This window comes from Thunnus thynnus, chromosome 21, assembly GCF_963924715.1.
Source record: "Thunnus thynnus chromosome 21, fThuThy2.1, whole genome shotgun sequence".
Lineage (NCBI taxonomy): Eukaryota > Metazoa > Chordata > Actinopteri > Scombriformes > Scombridae > Thunnus > Thunnus thynnus.
Window position 1 is genome coordinate 3,872,429 of NC_089537.1, and position 21,864 is coordinate 3,894,292.

The 21,864-nt window shown below is 35.5% G+C and overlaps 2 protein-coding genes across 2 annotated transcripts; both read right to left on the minus strand.

The window, feature by feature from the left end:
- Positions 1-3,661: 3,661 nt before the first annotated feature.
- LOC137173216 (V-set domain containing T-cell activation inhibitor 1-like) lies at positions 3,662-8,125 on the minus strand. Its single transcript, XM_067577948.1, has 4 exons — positions 7,530-8,125; positions 6,494-6,757; positions 6,109-6,417; positions 3,662-3,880 (listed from the first exon to the last, which is right to left on the minus strand). Exons 1-4 carry the CDS (start codon positions 7,939-7,941, stop codon positions 3,783-3,785), a joined length of 1,083 nt encoding a protein of 360 aa, XP_067434049.1. The 5' UTR covers positions 7,942-8,125; the 3' UTR covers positions 3,662-3,782.
- A 6,861-nt stretch (positions 8,126-14,986) lies between these two features.
- Positions 14,987-21,321, minus strand: LOC137173305 (uncharacterized). The gene is made up of 5 exons (XM_067578072.1): positions 20,839-21,321; positions 19,804-20,067; positions 19,419-19,727; positions 17,072-17,164; positions 14,987-15,129 (listed from the first exon to the last, which is right to left on the minus strand). Exons 1-5 carry the CDS (start codon positions 21,311-21,313, stop codon positions 15,038-15,040), a joined length of 1,233 nt encoding a protein of 410 aa, XP_067434173.1. The 5' UTR covers positions 21,314-21,321; the 3' UTR covers positions 14,987-15,037.
- Between the last annotated feature and the right edge of the window lie 543 nt (positions 21,322-21,864).

The following is a 21,864-nucleotide window of genomic DNA, read 5'->3' on the forward strand; positions in this document are numbered from 1 at the left end:
CCATAAACTAAATGAAAGATGTTAGCATCCGTTTTGTCTTTATGTTTAAAAAGTTGTCTGACTGGTTTGAGCAGATTTGATCTTGAAAGATAAACACAAGGAAGCAAATATTGTTATGTGTCATAGTAAATGGTAACTCTGACTTTTACTGAGAGAGATTTCCCTGCAGTGATTTCAGCTCCACTGTAGACAAAAAGGAGAAACATTTCTGAGCATATGGAACCGGACTGAAACTGGATTTTCTCCTTCCAGGTGTAAGTCTGGAAGGAGATCATACGTTTGGTCATGTGTGTATCTGTACGCAGCTTATTTCACATACTACTAGACCCATCAGCCTAATATTTTTTGTGCACATTTATGACTGTATGCTCAAGGACCTCTCGTGGTAGCAGTTATTCAAAATTGTTGAAAACCTGTTTAAACCTGTTTTATACCACCATTGACCGCTGACTCCTCACTCCTCTTAACCGGCTAGTAGAGCCTGCAAGTGCTCAACACCTGCAGTTTTTGGCCTTACACCTTACATTTTGGCCTTTGTTGTGGCTCAAAAACTAACATCCATAGAAAAGATAAATCTTGAACTGGAGCATCTGCAGATTAATTCCATACCCAATATGTTATGATCCACTAAAGTTAGGCATGATATGAGATGAATAAATCCCCGTTTTTGTTGGCTTCACCACCATCTTGACTGTAAGGGTGCTGGGAGGGACAATTGAGTGAGATTCAACTCTTCCTTGTTTGGGAGGGGAGGAGGAGGTAGGGAGGGGTTTTAGTTTGTGTGGTGTGTTACAACAAAATGTTCTAAATTGTTTAAAATGTCTGGACTTATCGCTCCGTTTATTGTTTCCTTATTTAGTTTATACAGTTAGGGGAACCCAGGACGCTCGGTTATAATACCATTACACTATTCTATGCATCTTAAAGAAAACTGAGACTATACAAAAACCCTTTATCAAAAACTTTGCAAATCTCCACTGGTTGCATCTGGCACTTGTGGTGGCGTCGCAGTGGGTGCCTCATCACCCACATCCCCCCAGAAACACCTGGCGGACATCTGCACTCTACTGACTGCACTCTTCTAGTTTAAACTGAAATTGATGTTCCAGATATTAAAAAATTAGTATTAGTATTAGTACTTTTAATGTAACCACACAGCATGATATGTCTGAGGCAGGATATTTTGCAACAAATGAAAATAACATTACATATTGAACATTACACCTATCAATGATTGGATTTAAATGATGGGGAGGGTACAGATGTAGAAACTGAATTAGGGGAGGAATACATTGTTATGTTACTAGTTGTATGATTTACTCCCCATAAATGTGATTGACTTATTATGAAATGGTAATATATATATATATATATATATATATATATATATATATATGTACAAAAAAAATCAGCCTGTTGATGTATTGATCATTGAACTGATCACTTGTGATTTTCTTTACAGTCCATTATTACATTCTAACAGTTTGCCAACAGATGGGCTTTTAAGAGATTACACATCCCACACTCAATTACAAACCTTTAAACCTTTTATTCAGAATTATAAAATTACAGAAGTAAACAGTCACAGGATCATTTAACAGTTATGACACATGTATGTTTATAGAAAAAAGAGCAGGATGAAATTTTTAACCACGGTGACAAATAAAGGGGCTCATTCTTTTTCACTGCAGGTTAAAAAACATAAGGCAAAAAACAGAGGCAAAATATCTTTTGCTAAATAGCCAAATAGCTTCTTGTTGTTTTTTTTGTTTGTTTGTTCTCCATTTCATGTTGATAAAAAAGAAGGGAAAAACAACTTTATAATCCAGTTTCATTTAAGGCCCTGCACACCCAAACAGGTGTTTTCAGTTATACTTGTTGGACCTCTGCTCATGAGGTCAAATCAGCCAAAATAAATGAAATAACCTGTGTGCAGGACTTTTAACAGGTTTATAAAATGTGTACAAGAATAAAACAATAGTAAGAAAATGTAATTAATACAGTTAACTTAAATACAAAGCAAGAACACAATGTTTACACTACATATTTACAGTCTCACAAATGATTTGTTACAGCAGGTTTACCGTCCTCAAACTGAGTGTCATTGTTGAAAAATGAAAGAGAAACAAACTGTTGAAGATCATAAATTACATATGAATCATATTTTTACACACTGATGTGGATGTGACACAGTTTGATTCATGCATAAAGATGTTTTTTCTTTAATATTAATTCTTAATAATTATCAAAATTGAAATCAATTTTTCCTTATTACTGTCTGCTGCTGTAATAACACGTCTTTCTGTTTAATCAAATCTTATCCGTCAGCTGGGTTCACTTCGACATTCAAACCCTCAGCGTTTTCATCTCTTCTTCTTCTTCTTCTCGTCCTTTGTCTCTTTATAATCTTGTCTGTGAGAAAATAACAGTCCAGTGTTACAAGTTCAACTTTGACTTAAAGGGCAGGTTCACAGTGTTTCAAGTGTGTCTTAAAACAACAGTCAGGTGTCCATATGAACAGTGAAAGAGGTTTTCCTTGCTGTAATCATTCCTCCTGGTCATACTGGATATTAAACGATCCTTCAAATGTGCTTTCAATGGAAGTGATGGAGGCCAAAATCCACAGTGTGTCCACACAGTCATTTAAAAGTTGATGTGAAGCTTATATGAGGCTTCAGCAGTCTGAGTTAGTCATATCAAGTGGATATCTGACACATTTACAGTCTTTTTAGCATCATTCCCACTTTGTGTTTCCTCGGACAGTGTTTCCCTGTTGAGCTGTGGTGGAAGTATAGTAACAAAAAGAGGAACTTTGGCACTAAAAAGACTGTAACGTTGAAAGATATCTACTTGATTTGACTCATTTGGACGCAGAAGCTTCATATTAGCTTCAGATAAACTTTGTTTAAATACATTTTGGCACAGAAGGAGGACTATGGACTTTGGATTTTGGGGGACTTTGTTCCCCATCACTTCCATTGTAAATACATTATGAAGGGATCTTCTAATGGTCAGTATGAACAGGAGGAATGATTACAGCAAGAAAAACAGGTTTCACTGTTCATTTTTTCTGTTGTTTTTAGACAGACTTCAAAAATTGAAACTCATCCATTAAAAACATAAAAAGGCCAAAAAAAAAAATTGAATTAAACTATTTGCGTTTTGAGTAGCACTACGTTTTTGTGAGAATTTTTACTTAAATAATCAATAGTGCTGCTAGCTAACATGCAAACATGCTAACGTAACCCCTGAGTTTAAAGGCAATTTTGAGGTTGAATTTTTTAGTTTAGTTTATGTTTTTTTTAGTTATGTATCATGAAAATTATCATGTGAATGAGAATTAATGTAAGATTTATTTAGTTTAATGAGACATAAAGGCAGAAATTCAAATGGAAAAGTAATTGCTTTGAGTAGTACTACATGTTTGTGAGCTTTCTTTACTTAAATAATCAGCTGAGTTAAAAAAAAAAAACTCACTAACGTTTTCTTGGTTAATATTGCTATTAAATGCTATATAGTGTTAAATGGTGTCTATTAGATATAGATAGTTACTGATGGAGGGCAAAGCAGATAATTACTGGTAACATTTGGTTTGGTGTTAATATTAATATATGAATTTTGAAACTGTTCCCCCTCAAAAAAACAAAAACAAAACTTTCTTTATCTAACATTACATGAACGGAAAGGATCAATTTCTAGGTCAAACCACAACATTAAGCTCCTCTCTTTTATGCTCATGGTGTGACTCAGCTTAAGTTTGTTTCTTTAAGAAAATAGTTCAGTTACTCACAGAAGCAAAAGAGCCCCAGCATAAAAAAGGACGGAAACAGGCAGAAACTTAGTATGATGATGATGGAGATGTAGATGTTCTCTTTACACTCTGAAAAGGGAATTAGACACACATTACTGAAAATATCAGCATTTTCCCAACCAGCCTTAAATCTGTTTCTTCTCTAAACTGTTTGGAGTAAAACATCACAGATCATTTGGGTTGATGTCCGGGTTAGTCGTTGCAAAGAACACTTTTAGGACTGTGGGAAAAGGAATAATTTGACATTCTGGGAAATACATTAATCTTAATTGCTTTCTTTCAACATCAAACTCATTTCTTTGCATTAAGTACAGAGTTGGAGCCAGTTGGTGATTATCTTAACCTCTAGTGTTGGTAGGCAGATATTTGAACTAAAGTTCACCAATAAACATGTTGTATATACTGTTTATGTTTTATTGCGACACTAACAGAAATGTAACAAGACTAAGAATCTACAGCCATGCAAGCAGCTCTGTGAAAAAACTAGTTTACTTGCCATGAGTTTTACTCCACTATAATTATTTGATCATTTCTTTGCAGATTTATGTATTAATAATACATAAATATCATCCACTAGATCTATTGTGATTTATTATTTAAGGCTGAGATAACTGAAGACTTAATTGATCCCCTGGATGAAATTCATAAACTACCCAGCAGTATATAAAGTAATTTAATTCCATTGTTCACTAATCACAAGATCAGCTATGTATTGTAGTCTTTTTGTCTGCATGTATGTAATGAATTTGTATGTATATGTGTTTTTGTATGTATGTATCTATGTTCTGGAGGCATATACAACACAATATGGACTGTGGAAACAACACAGTGATATACACATTCATGCATCAATAATTACAATACAATAAAATAATTATCATTATTCTGAAATGGGCCATTCTGTAAGATTAGTACTTTTACTTTTGGTACTTTAAGTACATTTTTATGCAAACACATTTGTATTAAGAAAATGTTTGATTACATGAATTTTACTTGTAACAGAGTATTTCTGTACTGTGGTATTACTACTTTTACTTAGTTTTACTTTTAGCTGCTGCTAAGCTAACAATTGCATTGGAAAGGATCACACATTGGTTTGATCAATCATGTCTGAGTCTAAATGTAAACAAGACAAAAGGTACATTTTTCTTTAAAACTATGGTACAACCTCCTAACGCTGATATTTTCATCAAAAGTGAGAAAATGGACATAGTTAATGATTTTAAATATCTTGGTGTGACACTGGATCCAAATTTGAACTTTAAGAAACATGTTAAAAAAACAGTTAAAACCAAGTACAACTTAGCAAATTTTAGACATATTTAAAACTGTCTCTCTTTGGACGCAGCCAAGATATTTATGCAGCTATGATTCTTTCCCATATGTCTTATTGCATCACATGTTGGGGGCAGGCTGGAGAAACAGCCGTAAAACCTCTTGAGTCCTCATACAAACAAACTCTAAAAACTCTGGACAAAAAGCCAATGCATCTCCATCACTGTAGGGTACTGGAGAAATACAATTTACTGAGCTTTGACAATTTTAGATTATTCTCAAATTTGTGCCTAGTTTATAAAGTGTTAAATGGTTTGGCCTCCTCCACTATGTGACTTTGTGTTCACTCGCTCAGTAAGTTCTATTAGATCCTCCAGAATATCCTCTAGACAAGATTGTACCATTTTGTCGCACTGCATTAAGGTAGTCAGCTTTGTCTGTGAAAGCCACAACTCAGTGGAAAGTCCTGCTTGATGATATGAAGAACTGTAGTTCTATCAATGCATTCAAGGCCAAATTAAATAAATCTACTAAAGACCAATCAGCTACGTGACCACTGACTCTAGTTTACATTATTAAATTTCTAGTAGACATTGTGTGTGTATGTGATGTGCTGTGTGTAGCTTTGTATTTTGTATTTTGTATGGTGTGTTCTGTTTTTTTTTTTTTCTTTGCTTTGTTCTGTTTGTTGTTGTGCTGTTGTATGTTTTGATTGTGGGGGACTACGGATGCAAATTAGCTTCGAGCTAACTCCGGTGTAGTGCATCTTTAATGTTTAAAACTGCACACTGTCTCGATCAATAAATCAAATCAATCTTCACTTCTTCCACCACCTGTGCCTTCTGCTAACAATCCCACCAGCATTTCATGCTTCTCATTTTAAAGATGCAAAAATAAAAGTCATGTTGCAGTATGACACAAAGTATCCAAAATCTCAATTAACTGCTCACTACAGAGTCAACTATTAAGATTCCTGTAACATAATGAATGTGGTTTATAAATAGCAGTGATGGTGTCATTACTTGAAGTTAAGGTGACGTCAGTCTGGGTGATGTACTTCTCCTCAGGTGTGCTGACCTCACAGATGAAGGTTCCTTGGTGCTCTGACTTCAGTTTGTGCAGCTTCAGGCTTCTCGATGCTGAAAGGTCGTTGGGGACATGAAGCTTCCAATGATCCCAAACCTTTACCTGAGACTTCTGATTAGTGACGCTGATCGAGAGGATTGGATCTGAGCGTCCGAACCTCCAGGTGAGCTTAAAGTTTTGAAGGACACTGTGAGGAAAACTGCAGGGAAGCATCATGTCGCGGCCTGGACAGGCCTGGATAGAAGCTACAACAAAGAGTAAAACATGATGGTTTGTGTACAGCAAAGTTAACTTTATACCAAAAATACAAAACTTCATTACCTTCATGCTTCAGGAAGGTTGTTTTTTTGTTGGTGTCGCTGGATACATGACAAATGTAAGTCTGAGTGTTTTCCTTCAGCATTAGTGAACTCTCGATGTCATACAAGCCGAGTCGGGTTTTCTGGCTCTTTGTTTTGTCCTTGAGGAGTCCAGGATCACTCGGAGGATCTGTAGACCAGGTGAGGTTCGGAGCAGGGTAGAAACCTTCAGCTCTACAGGTGACTGAATCACCACTGAACTCAATGTCAACCTCTTGGACCAGAGCTACGAAACAGAACTTTGTTAAAGGTGCTCTGTAGAGGTTTAATTTGACATTTAAATTTCAGTCATTAGGTCTTCACAAACATGTTGAAGGAATTTAAACCCTCATAGAACTTAGCAAAGCTTTTTTTTTTAAAAAATATTCACAAAATCTGTATTGTTTACATTGGCTTACAGTTTCCTTTTATTGGCACTTTGCAAGCTTTTTGCAGTACATGACAGCCATTAACTGTTGATATGTGGAATAGCAAGAAACCAAAGGATGTCATACAGCTGTTATTTTGATAAATGTAGACAGTCTTTTATTTTCCAAAGCATTGAGCAATTTGACAGGCAATTACTAGCAACTAATGAGATGTTTCCTGGTAAGAATCTTCAAAAAATGGCCTCTGAACAATAATAGAGCTGCAATGATTAGTCGATTAATCGATTAGTTGTCAGCTATCAAATTAATCTGCAAATATTTTGATAATTTAGATTGTTTGAAGTAATTAAAAGAAAATCCAAATTCTCTGATTCCAGCTTTTCAAATGTGAATATTTACTGGTTTCTTTAGTCCTCGGTTGTAGATTTTTGGTTGAGACAAAACAAGATGTGATGACCTCATCTTGGGCTTTTGGGAAACAGTGATCGACATTGCTCACCATTTTCTGAAATTTTATGTACCAGACAACTTAATGTCGAGAAAATAATCAACTGATTAACTGATAATGAAAATAATCATTAGTTGCCAAAACATGACAAAAATATGACTCCTCCTCACAGCAGTTTGTACCTTTTACAATAAGAGAGATGATGCTAGACTCGGTGCGAGGTTCGGTCATAGTGATGCAGACGTAGTTGCCCTGGTCTTGTGTAGTGACGTTTCTCAACAGCAGCGCAGCGTTTCCCTTCAGGACCTGGTCAGTGTACAGGCCTGTTCTTCCTTTGTACTCATCGGCCTGTGAGTCGTGGCCAATGACAAAACTGGTGTTGCCGTAGCGCGTGCAGCTCACCACAGCTTCCTTCTTGTGCCACATGATCCTCACACCTTTGCCATCAGATTGGAACTGACACGGTAGCACACATTCCTCTGAATTCATACAAGTGACGGTGAACTCTGGGAACAAACGCATACAGGAAAACACATTTAAATTAAGATATAAAGCCTTTTTTTCCAATGAGATTCCACTTTCACAACCAAACATGCTTTTCTGCAGGTAAAAGTTAGTAGTGGACCTTTAATTTAGATTTATTTTGTCAAATGATCTGCTGATGATTTTAACTGTTCACAATTTGCGTAAAAGGCTCTTTAAACTACTCTTTACAATTTCCAAAAGTAGTTAACATAATTTACAATGATAATTATGAGAAAAAAATTGTATTTTAACTTTAAACTCTTTATGTTGCATTTAATACTTACATTAAATAATAACAGTAGGGCAGCATTTTTCCAAAAACTAATGAATATTTTTACATATATTTTTGAATTAACTACATGCAAAAGAAACTGTATTATCAACATTACAACCTTTATGTGAGAAATATTTTTCTTTCCAACTGTATTTAAAGTACTTGCACATGTACAGATGCACTATTTTGGATCATATTCTTATTTAAATACAGGCTGTGTCTGCGCATGACCAAATATTTACAAGTACAGTTTATGTGAAGTGAGATTTCTTCTATATTTTCTGTTTATAATCTAATATTCAACATGCATGAAACACCTGCATCTCACTGCTCACCTTTTCCTGCTGCTGGAGAGAAAATCCACAAGAGAAAACAGAGGGAGAGTCCTGTATATGGAGCCATGATTAATTGACAAAGATGATCTCCTTCTGAGCCCGACAGCAGTCTGACAGGACTGACAACTGTTTACCTGAATTATATCAACACTGCCCAAAGCAAACCTGAATGTGATGAAAATCAAAACCGAAACCTTGAAACAGCAAACATTCCTGTCAGATTGGTGCAACACTACCCTTCACGTCATTTATTGAAATCAAAGGTTCAGATCAGCATTAACTTATATGTGTGTGTCAGTAAATGAGGGTCTCTTTACCAGGAGACAGACTTTAAACTTTGAGAAACAAGACTCTTTTGATTTGTAGAAATCCTCTTGACTTAAAGAAATATATGTTTTACTCAAAGAAAATGTAAGATAGGCTATCGAGTGTATGAAAAAGAAAGACAGGCAAAAGTCATCTTTTTTCACCTGCTTCCTTCATGTTGTTATTTGTGTTATTACCACTAAAATTGGCACATAGTAAGAGTTTTATGTGTCAGAAACATTTACAGCAAGCTTAAAGTGGACTGTGCAAAAACAGATACGAGACAATTCAGCAGTTAGTAGAATCAAGTTTCAAAGTCGGTCTTCTCTTTGTTGACCGACTGACTACATAACTGATGGAGTTGCAGCGCTCTCTGCTGGGCAAAAACTTACAATGTTCATCTTAATTGTCAGTGCTTTTATTTCCCGATTTACACAGGCAGCATTACTGTTTGAGCTCTGAAGAAGTTATAAAAACACAACACAATGCACAATGATATCAGTTTAATATATAGTATTATTCCATGAACTATAGAGAAGGAAGAGAAAATAAACAGAAGACTACGTTGGAAAAGAAAAAGTAGAATAATTGAAAATGACCACTAGATGCCGCTAAATCACATGCATGCAATGATTCTCTCACACCTAAGCTATTGCCTTACAAGTTTGTCCCAAACTGGACACCAGCTCATAATCAGAGTTTTACAGTTATATGCCAGAAGCATGTAAGCATTTTCAGCAAATAAATTCACTAACTAACTAATCACTGAAGAACTGCCAGAGAGGCCAACACTGTGTGGGATATTATTGTCCACAGTATAAAGGCGTGAAATAAATGTAGTGGAGTATAATGTATTTCACTTCCCTCTGAAATGTAGTGCAGTACAAGTATAGCACACAAGGCTGAAAAAGAAATGTGTTGAACTGTTAAATACTAGCACTGTAGTCATTTCAGTAAATCTCATTATGTAATCCTTCCATTTTAATATTTATAGTTCAGTCTACAGATATACTTAACTTATTTTCTTTTATGTTATACCAGAGTTTGCCTGTTCACCTACTGTACTCTTAAAATGGCATGTAAAAATTATATATGTAACATTCCAACATTAAATTGTCAAAACGGCTAAAAGAAATTAAATATACAGTATATTTGGTACAATAAATGTATTTTGTGTTGTTCTTTCCTGTTCAAACAAGCAAACAGAGACAGAGAGGCCAACACAGTGACCTTCTCCAAGGCTGCACTGGGCAGATGTGATTTCAAAGAGTAAGCCATCAGCCTCTTTATTCAAAGCTTCAATGGTGAAATGCACTTGTCTCACTCTCTCATTCAGTAGCTGGTTCTACACTTTCTCTAGCATCATTCCAGCTCTGTGGCCTTTCACTGTAGAACCTACATGTAGGCTGTTTGGTATCTGAGTTGTCGGCATCTCAAGTTAAACTGTAGATGGTTTCTGTAGTCTGCGATTTTCCTGGCTGTCATTTTATACTCCTGCACCATTCTGAGGGTTTATCCCAAAATGCTCAGTAAGATAACACTAAACACTTTATAATATAATTCATTATCATTAGCAAGTCATTTATAAGACATTAGTTAATAATGAACAAAACATTAATATACCTTTGTGAATGATTAGTTAATACTATGTTAACATATCACAAATATGTTGTAAGTCATCTACAGGATGCTTAAAGTGACAAAAGATTTATTGCAACAATGGAGTACTAAAAACATTCATGTTGCAAAATTAAACTATTTTAAAAATGTACAACTTGACATACCCAGACATGAAATTCTCTCATTTGAACAGCATCAGTTTTCTTATAAACAATCTCCACAACTATTCATGACAACTGTTCAAAAGGTTTCCTTGTAACAAAAACTCCTGTTTCATTACCCTAAGCCTCCTCTCGATGTCCTTTGGGTGCACCAGACCCTCTCTATATTAGGGGTGTGCCCGAATACAAATACATTATTCGGCAAAGCACAAATAGTGTTTTTTTTAAATAATGTGTTTCATACAAATATTTTAAAAATTAGTTGTTTACAGGAAGAGATAAAAACCCATGTCAAATACTAGTGTGCAGGTGGATTACATCGCTATCTCAGTGTCTCTCCTCTGCTCCGCTGTGACGTCTATCAGCAGGTCTCAACAAGGGGAGTCACATCCACCTGCTACATGACGCACATATCCTAATTTGGACATCATTCCTGGAGTTGGGGGTGTTTCCCAGAGATAAAACTGAGCTACTTACACACACAAAGTGCTCCAAAGAGTGTATCAAAGTTAGGTTGTAAAAAATAGGCAATAAATGAAAAGTGCAAAGCAATAATTGTCTTCGAAGTTCTTCTTAGCTCAGTAGTCAGTGCAGTTGTCTATGATCTGGGAGACTCCAGTTTGAGACCTGGTGTGTTGACCTCCTTCATAAGGTAGTTTATTCATGAACACTTTAATTTTCTAAAATTTAAGTGTAATAAAAACAAAAACAGGAATTTTAAGCCTCTTTCCACTTTTATTCAAATACAAACACAAATACAAATAATTTTGCTGCTTCAACAAATACAGATACAAATACAAATACTGGGCCCTCTGCACATCCCTACTCTACATCTTTTGGTATTTTGTTTGGGAATCTGTGCGACATTATGACACGCAGTGTAATTTCATCCTGCTTAGAAAATAGAGAAATCCATACCCATGCCAAACCAGCACCCTGCCTTTTACTTTCTCTTAATTATAGAGAGAATCTTTCCATTTTTTTCAAAAGCTCAACCTCTGACAACAGTATAGGGTCATTGCTTAAAGCATCTGAACACTTTATGATAAATATCTGAAGCCTTTGCCCTCTGCAGTGGCCTTGTAGGAGTTCTTCATACTTTGCCTTTGACACGATGACAAGCTCTGCAATCACAGCACTGGACACCACTGTGTTCCTGTCGACTCCAAAAGCCATACAGGAAGATCTCAATTTCTTCCCTATTTTAACTCACATAAGACCTTCTTGTATCTTTTCACATCTTGCTGTGGAGGTAAAGCTACAACTGAAAAGAAAGACAAAACAATACATTAAGTTCTTAATTGTTTGAAAATTAACCAAAATCCTTGCACTCATGTTAGTGTAACCTTCATTTCTGACAAATGTAAACTACATTTTCCATTAGGAATTCAAAATGCCTGATCTCTGTCATATACCATGTTATAGTGCATTATTAGCTTATCTATATCATGTTTATAATATATTTAATATATTTAGAATTATATATTTACAATAGCATAGTGTTAAACAGAAATTACTCTTTTTGGATGAAAAGATAAACATAGATCATATAAATATTTTCTTCCTCTTATCTTCAACTTTTCAGGAACTCAAAAAAAAAAGATACACATAATAATAATAATAGTAATATACAGTTAAAATGAATGAAATAAATAAAACTTAAAATTCTAAAACAAAATAAATAAAATAAAAATACAAACTATGATAATAAATTTTAAAATAGTAATAATACAAAATAATAAATTAAATTAAAAAAAGAAAAACAATAAAAATGTAAAATAAAAATAACATTAAACACAGAAAACATTCACATTTATAAACATTTAATACAAAATAATACAGAAATAAATGTTCATTACAGGCTGTCTGTGATTATTTCTCACCATCAGTGCTTTTCATTAGAAATTTGACTCGAGAACATTTTAATGGGAAACATTTGTAGTAAAAGCCTGTTTTCTTCCATTGTGGTGTTGATATTTTTACTGTAGTAAAAGATTTGGGAAAATACTTCCAGTATTTAAGATCATAACAAAAAACTGCAATTGTTAACCCTAGTTGACCCTAACTATAAACGAAATGAAACTGAGATCCTCTCTGCAGATGTCGGCTTCTGTTTATCTTTATGTTTAATAAGTTGTCTGACTGGTCTCAGCAGATTTTTATCATTTCACACATGAAAGACAAAGACAAGGAAGCAAATGAAGCTTAGCGTAAATTCAGGCAGGAAGACTATCTTCAACCATTCATTCATTTCCCACTCCTCTCTCTCTCTCCTCTGCTCCTCCCTCTTTCACATCAGCTTTTCAGGGGCGTCACTCCTGGTTATCAATTCAGATTCCTCCACGATCTCTAACTACCAATCACAGCTCAGCTGTGAAAATCACTTTAAAATCACTTCAGCACCAGGCCCGGGTTCACATGAAGCTGCTACCTACACCGCCAAGATCCATGCCTATCCATCACCACCACCAGTGTCTAGACTCCATCGGAAGTTATCCTATTCTGTTCTCGCATTCATCTCGCCCTTTCATATCCAGTGACATCAAAATGGGGTCTAATCGCCAAAGACTTTTCCACCTTCATCTGTCATGCTTATTCAAAAAATATCTTCATAAGAAATTGAGTCTCTCCTAATTGAAATACTTTTATGTGTTTTTATAAACTCTGGCTTTTACTGAGAGAGTTTTCCCTGCAGTGATTTCAGCCGCACTGTAGACAAAAAAGAGAAACATTTCTGAGCATATGGCCTTTGACGTGGCTCAAACACTGACATCCATAGAAAAGTTTAATTTTTTTTAAACTGGAGCATCTGAAGATTAATTCCATACCCAATATGTTGTGATCCACTACCGTTAGGCATGATATGAGATGAATATATCCCCGTTTTTGTTGGCTTTGCCGCCATCTTGACTGTAAGGGTGCTGGGAGGGACAATTGAGTGAGATCCAACTCTTCCTTGTTTGGGAGGGGAGTAGGAGGTAGGGAGGGGTTTTAGTTTGTGTGGTGTGTTACAACAAAATGTTCTAAATTGTTTAAAATGTCTGGACTTATCACCCCGTTTATTGTTTCCTTATTTAGTTTATACAGTTAGGGGAACCCAGGACGCTCGGTTATAACACCATTACACTATTCTATGCATCTTAAAGAAAATTGAGACTATACAAAAACCCTTTATCAAAAACACCTGGCGGACATCTGCATTCTACTGACTGCACTCTTCTAGTTTAAACTGAAATTGATGTTCCAGATATTAAAAATTTAGTATCTTTCATTTAAACAGTACAATTAACTTTTAATGTAACCACACAGCATGATATGTCTGAGGCAGGATATTTTGCAACAAATGAAAATAACATTACATGTTGAACATTACACCTATCAATGATTGGATTTAAATGATGGGGAAGGTACAGATGTAGAAACTGAATTAGGGGAGACATACATTGTTATGTTACTAGTTGTATGATTTAATCCCCATAAATGTGATGGACTTATAATGAAATGGTAATGAAAAAAAAACATATATATACAAAAAAAAATCATCCTGTTGATGTATTGATCAGGCTTTTAAGTGAATTAATCCCTTGTGATTTTTTTACGGTCCATTACATTCTAACAGTTTTCCAACAGATGGGCTTTTAACAGATTACACATCCCACACTCAATTACAAAACTTTTTTTATTCAGAATTATAAAATTACAGAAGTAAACAGTCACAGGATCATTTGACAGTTATGACACATGTATGTTTATAGAAAAAAAAGAGCAGGATGAAGTTTTTAACCACAGTGACAAATAAAGGAGCTCATTCTTTTTCACTGCAAATTAAAAAAAACATAACAGAGGCCAAATATTGTTTGCTAAATAGCCAAATAGCTTTTTGTTGCTTTTTTTGTTTGTTGTTTAAGGCCCTTCACACCCACACAGGTGTTTTCAGTTATTCTGGTTGGACCTCTGCTCAGGTGGAATGTGCACCACATTCACGTCATCTCCAATATAGCAGGTGCAGCTATACTGGAGATGACGTGAGATCACCTGACGTAAGGTATTAAAAGAATGATTAAGGTGTGGTTTGTCCTACCAAACCAGCTACAACAAAACTAAAGGGAGAGTAAAGGGGACGTCTACAAGAATAAAACAATAGTAAGAAAATATAATTAATACAGTTGACCTAAAATACAAAACAAGAGCACTATAATATGTACACTACATATTTACAATCTCACAAAAGATTTTTTACAACAGGTTTACTGTTCTCAAACTGAGTGTCATTGTTGACAAACAAAGAGAAACAAACTGTTGAAGGTCATAAATTACACACTGATGTGGATGTGACACAGTTTGATTCCTGCATAAAGATGTTTTTTCTCAATCATTCTTAATAATTATCAAAATTGAAATCAAATTTTCCTGTCTTATCTTATTACTGTTTGCTGCTGTAATAACACGTCTTTCTGTTTGATCAAATCTTATCTGTCAGCTGGATTCATTGCCTCATTCAAACCCTCAGCGTTTTCATCTCTTCTTCTTCTTCTCGTCCTTTGTCTCTTTCCAATCTTGTCTGTGAGAAAATAACAGTTCAGTGTTAAAAGTTCAACTTTGACTTAAAGGGCAGGTTCACAGTGTTTCAAGTGTGTCTTAAACCAGCAGTCAGGTGTCCATATGAACAGTGAAAGAGGTTTTCCTCACTGTAATCATTCCTCCTGTTCATACTGGATATTAAAAGATCCTTCAAATGTGCTTTCAAAGTAAGTGATGGAGGCCAAAATCCACAGTGTGTCCACACAGTCGTTTAAAAGTTGATGTGAAGCTTATATGAGGCTTCAGCAGTCTGAGTTAGTCATATCAAGTGGATATCTGACACATTTACAGTCTTTTTAGCATCAAATTCCCTCTTTGTGTTTCCTTGGACAGTGTTTCCCTGTTGAGCTGCAGGTGGAAGTATAGTAACAAAAAGAGGAACTTTGGCACTAAAAAGACTGTAACGTTGAAAGATATCTACTTGATTTGACTCATTTGGACGACGCTTTGAAGCTTCATATTAGCTTCAGATAAACTTTTAAATACATTTCTGCACAGAGGGAGGACTGTGGATTTTGTCCTCCATCACTTCCATTGTAAGTACATTATGAAGGGATCTTCTAATGGTCAATATGAACAGGAGGAATGATTACAGTAAGAAAAACATGTTTCAATGCTCATTTGGGCACCTGAGTGTTGTTTTGATACACACTTGAAAAACTGTGAACCCGTCCTTTAAAAACATATAGAAAGCCAAAAAAATGTAATTGAACTATTTGCTCTTTGTGCACCAAGACAGATGCATCAACACTCCAGATTTGAAAATCATTAAGGCTTTGCAAGTTCAACATTTTGAACAATAGGCGTCATCCCTATTCAACTTTCTCAAACCTTAATACATTTTTGGGATTGAATGGCTTTAAAAATTGCTTAATTATATTTTCACCATATTTTTAATTATCTTTAGGTTGAAACAAAAGTCACTTTTCTCTGTTTTTATTCGTAACCAGTCTCAGCTCACACCATGATCACAGTTTGACTTGACTTTTGGATTGAATTTGTAAATTAGAACTTCACAATTTCCTTGTGTGAAGTGACTTTAGCATAAGTGGTTTCAACTACGACCCACTTCAGTGTTAACTTGTTGTCCTTTGCTTTTATTAGTAGCTATTATTGTTTTTGTCAAAGAACCAAAATGTGTCCTAAAAAACAGATGATGGACATTCAGAGATTTTTTTACAAAGAGTCAAGAGCTAAATAGTTTCAGTAAAAACAGAAGCTACATGTTTATGAGCTTTCTATAATCAACAGTGCTGCTAGCAAACCAGCCAATGTAAAGAGTTTAATTTAATTTATCATGTGAAAAGTTAATGAAAGATTTATTTAGTTTAACGAGACATAAAAGCAGAAATTCATACAGAAAAATAAACGTTTTGAATAGAGCAACATGTTTGTGAGCTTTCTTTACTTAAATAATCAGCTGAGTTTAAAGTATTTTCACTAACATTTTCTTGACTAATATTGCTATTAAATGCTATATAGTGTTAAATGGTGTCTATTAGATCTAGATGGTTACTGATGGGAAGCAGTATGAGTATAAACATAGAAGCCAAAGCAGATAATTACTGGTAACATTTGGTTTGGTGTTAATAATTTAATACTAAAAATTCAATACTATTAGGCCAATCAGAGTGATTTTTGTTAAAATTATTTTAACGCAAAAGCAGAATGTCAATGCTGCTTTCATGTGATGCAGACGTTACCGTAATTATTATTTTTAATGTCCTTCAAGTCAAGATAACATGTCTATCGTATAACTGTATCTCATTAGATAATTGTCCATTAAGCGATTTCTTTATCTGACATTACATCATGAACGGAAAGGATCTAGGTCAAACCACAATATTAAGCTCCTCTCTTTTATGATCATGGTGTGACTCAGCTTCAGTTTGTTTCTTTAATAAACTAGTTGAATTACTCACCTCTAAAGGGAAGGTACACCAGCGCACCAAAGGACAGACACAGGCAGACACTCAGTACGCTGATGACGGAGATGTAGATGTTCTCTTTACACTCTGAAAAGGGAATTAGACACACATTACTGAAAAATATCAGCATTTCCCCAACCAACCTTATATCTGTTTCCTCTCTAAACTGTTTGGATTAAAACATCACAGATCATTTGGGTTGTCAGGTGTCCGGGCTAGTTGCTGCAAAGAACACTTTAGGTTTTGTGGACTGTGGGAAAAGGAATAATTTGACATTTGCTGTGCATCAAGTACAGAGTTGGAGCCAGGTGGTGATTATCTAACCTCTTAGTAGGTGGATATTTGAACTAAAGTTCACCAATAAACATATTGTATATACTGTATATGTTTTATTGCAACACTAACAGAAATATAACAAGACTAAGAATCTACAGCCATGCAAGCAGCTCTGTGAAAAAACTAGTTTACTTGCCATGAACAGAAGAAAATATTGTAATTTTTACTCCACTGCAATTATTTGATCATTTCTTTGCAGATTACTATTAATAATACAAAAATATTATCAACTACATAAATTGTGATGTATTATTTAAGGTTAAGATAATCGAAGACTTAACTGATCCCCTGGATGAAATTCATAAGCTACCAGCAGTATATAAAGTAATTCAATTCCATTGTTCACTAAGCACAAGATCAGCTATGTATTAGTCTTTTTGTCTGCATGTATGTAATGAATTAGTATGTATATGTGTTTTTGTATGTATGTATCTATGTTCTGGAGGTTTGTACGACATAATATGGACTGTGGAGACAAATTTCAATAACAACAATATCTATCTATTTATATATCTATCTTAAAATTTGCCAAACATTTGCTAGCTGCAACACAGGCATGTACACATTCATGCATCAATAATTACAATACAATCAAATGATTATCATTAGTCTGAAATGGGCCATTCTGTAAGATTAGTACTTTTACTTTTGGTACTTTAAGTACATTTTTATGCAAACACATTTGTATCAAGAAAATGTTTGATTACATGAATTTTACTTGTAACAGAGTATTTCTGTACTGTGGTATTACTACTTTTACTTAGTTTTACTTTTAGCTGCTGCTAATCTAACAATTGCATTGGAAAGGATCACACATCGGTTTGATCAATCATGTCTGAGACTAAATGTAAACAAGACAAAAGGTACATTTTTCTTTAAAACTATGGTACAACCTCCTAACGCTGATATTTTCATCAAAGGTGAAAAAATGGACATAGTTAATGATTTTAAATATCTTGGTGTGACACTGGATCCAAATTTGAACTTTAAGAAACATGTAAAAAAAAACAGTTAAAACCAAGTACAACTTAGCAAATTTTAGACATATTTGAAACTGTCTCTCTTTGGATGCAGCCAAGATATTTATGCAGCTATGATTCTTTCCCATATGTCTTATTGCATCACATGTTGGGGGCAGGCTGGAGAAACAGCTGTAAAACCTCTTGAGTCCTTATACAAACAAACTCTAAAAACTGTGGACAAAAAGCCAATGCATCTCCATCACTGTAGGGTACTGGAGAAATACAATTTACTGAGCTTTGACAATTTTAGATTATTCTCAGATTTGTGTCTAGTTTATAAAGTTTTAAATGGTTTGGCCCCTCCTTCACTATGTGACTTTGTGTAGACTTGCTCAGTAAGTTCTATTAGATCCTCCAGAATATCCTCTAGACAAGATTGTACCATTTCGTCACACTGCATTAAGGTAGTCAGCTTTCTCTACGAAAGCCACAACTCAGTGGAAAGTCCTGCCTGATGATATGAAGAACTGTAGTTCTATCAATACATTCAAGGCCAAATTAAAAAATCTACTAAAGACAAATCGGCTACGTGACCACTGACTCTAGTTTACGTTATTAATTTCTAGTTGACATTGTGTGTGTATGTGATGTGCTGTGTGTAGCTTCGTATTTTGTATTTTGTATGGTGTGTTCTGTTTGTTTTTTTTCTTTGCTTTGTTCTGTTTGTTGTTGTGCTGTTGTATGTTTTGATTGTGGGGGACTATGGATGCAAATTAGTGCAGTGCATCTTTAATGTTTAAAACTGCACACTGTCTCGATCAATAAATCAAATCAATCTTCACTTCTTCCACCACCTGTGCCTTCTGCTAACAATCCCACCAGTATTTCATGCTTCTCATTTTAAAGATGCAAAAATAAAAGTCATGTTGCAGTATGACACAAAGTATCCAAAATCTCAATTAACTGCTCACTACAGAGTCAACTATTAAGATTCCTGTAACATAATGAATGTGGTTTATAAATAGCAGTGATGGTGTCATTACTTGAAGTTAAGGTGACGTCAGTCTGGGTGATGTACTTCTCCTCAGGTGTGCTGACCTCACAGATGAAGGTTCCTTGGTGCTCTGACTTCAGGCTGTGCAGCTTCAGGCTTCTCGACACTGAAAGGTCGTTGGGGACATGAAGCTTCCAATGATCCCAAACCTTTACCTGAGACTTCTGATTAGTGACGCTGATCGAGAGGATTGGATCTGAGCGTCCGAACCTCCAGGTGAGCTTAAAGCTTTGAAGGACACTGTGAGGAAAACTGCAGGGAAGCATCATGTCGCGGCCTGGACAGGCCTGGATAGAAGCTACAATAAAGAGTAGAACATGATGGTTTGTGTACAGCAAAGTTAACTTTATACCAAAAATTCAAAACTTCATTACCTTCATTCTTCAGGAAGGTTGTTTTTTTGTTGGTGTCGCTGGATACACGACAAATGTAAGTCTTAGTGTTTTCCTTCAGCATTAGTGAACTCTTGATGTCATACAAGCCGAGTCGGGTTTTCTGGCTCTTTGTTTTGTCCTTGAGGAGTCCAGGATCACTCGGAGGATCTGTAGACCAGGTGAGGTTCGGAGCAGGGTAGATACCCTCAGCTCTACAGGTGACTGAATCACCACTGAACTCAATGTCAACCTCTTGGACCAGAGCTACGGAACAGAACTTTGTTAAAGGTGCTCTGTAGAGGTTTAATTTGACATTTAAATTTCAGTCATTAGGTCTTCACAAACATGTTGAAGGAATTTAAACCCTCATAGAACTTAGCAAAGCTTTTTTTTTAAAAAATATTCACAAAATCTGTATTGTTTACATTGGCTTACAGTTTCCTTTTATTGGCACTTTGCAAGCTTTTTGCAGTACATGACAGCCATTAACTGTTGATATGTGGAATTGCAAGAAACCAAAGGATGTCATACAGCTGTTATTTTGATAAATGTAGACAGTCTTTTATTTTCCAAAGCATTGAGCAATTTGACAGGCAATTACTAGCAACTAATGAGATGTTTCCTGGTAAGAATCTTCAAAAAATGGCCTCTGAACAATAATAGAGCTGCAATGATTAGTCGATTAATCGATTAGTTGTCAGCTATCAAATTAATCTGCAAATATTTTGATAATTTAGATTGTTTGAAGTAATTAAAAGAAAATCCAAATTCTCTGATTCCAGCTTCTGAAATGTGAATATTTACTGGTTTCTTTAGTCCTCGGTTGTAGATTTTTGGTTGAGACAAAACAAGATGTGATGACCTCATCTTGGGCTTTTGGGAAACAGTGATCGACATTGTTCAGCATTTTCTGAAATTTTATGTACCAGACAACTTAATGTCGAGAAAATAATCAACTGATTAACTGATAATGAAAATAATCATTACTTGCCAAAACATGACAAAAATATGACTCCTCCTCACAGCAGTTTGTACCTTTTACAACAAGAGAGATGATGCTAGACTCGGTGCGAGGTTCGGTCATAGTGATGCAGATGTAGTTGCCCTGGTCTTGTGTAGTGACGTTTCTCAACAGCAGTGCAGCGTTTCCCTTCAGGACCCGGTCAGTGTACAGGCCTGTTCTTCCTTTGTACTCATCGGCCTGTGAGTCGTGGCCAATGACAAAACTGGTGTTGCCGTAGCGCGTGCAGCTCACCACAGCTTCCTTCTTGTGCCACATGATCCTCGCACCTTTGCCATCAGATTGGAACTGACACGGTAGCACACATTCCTCCGAATTCAGACAGGTGACGGTGAACTCTGGAAACAAACGCATACAGGAAAACACATTTAAATTTAGATATGAAGCCTTTTTTTTCCAATGAGATTCCACTTTCACAACCAAACATGCTTTTCTGCAGGTAACAAACTGCTCACAAGTATTCAGATAAAATTTCTCAATGCAAAACATCCCTGAGGGCATCATATCACAGAAACTGTTGTTGACTGTTGTCGCAGGCTGATGGAACGGTTTGGGGTGTGTTTGGCACACATTACAGCCTTCAGTATCAAGTGCCAATGGTTGGATAGTCTTGCTGACCATGAAAATTTAGTATATTTTTTAACTTGTATGTACAGTGTATTTTTTATAGTATGGCCAGTCCTCTTGGTAGGAGGATCTTCTCTCTACTGTTTCTGCGTATAGGTAGTAACTGTGAGGAATGTTAAGGTTTAGGCTTCATCATTTTTGTATCAAGCAGGAATTAATCTATCTTTCACTGACCCTTTGACTTTTCTACTCCCGCCATCATGCCACAAACATTTTAAAGTCAAGTCATTTTTATTTATATAGTGCCAAATCACAACAGAAGTTATCTCATGACACTTTTCACATAGAGCAGGTCTAGACCATACTCTTTAATATACAGAGACCCAACATTCCCCCCATGAGCAAGCACATGGTAATGGCGACAAGGAAAAACTTCCCTTTAATGAGAAGAAACCGGGCTCTAGGTGGATGGC

Coding starts and splice junctions, on each gene's coding strand:
- LOC137173216 (XM_067577948.1), bottom strand. CDS start 7,941: ATGTTTGGTTGTGAAAGTGGAATCTCATTGGAAAAAAAGGCTTTATAT. Junction 6,758..7,529: donor CATCTCTCTTATTGTAAAAG/GTACAAACTGCT, acceptor TCTGTTTCGTAG/CTCTGGTCCAAGAGGTTGAC. Junction 3,881..6,108: donor TGACGTCACCTTAACTTCAA/GTAATGACACCA, acceptor TTCCCTTTTCAG/AGTGTAAAGAGAACATCTAC.
- LOC137173305 (XM_067578072.1), bottom strand. CDS start 21,313: ATGTTTTGCATTGAGAAATTTTATCTGAATACTTGTGAGCAGTTTGTT. Junction 17,165..19,418: donor TGACGTCACCTTAACTTCAA/GTAATGACACCA, acceptor TTCCCTTTTCAG/AGTGTAAAGAGAACATCTAC. Junction 15,130..17,071: donor GGTGTACCTTCCCTTTAGAG/GTGAGTAATTCA, acceptor ATTTTCTCACAG/ACAAGATTGGAAAGAGACAA.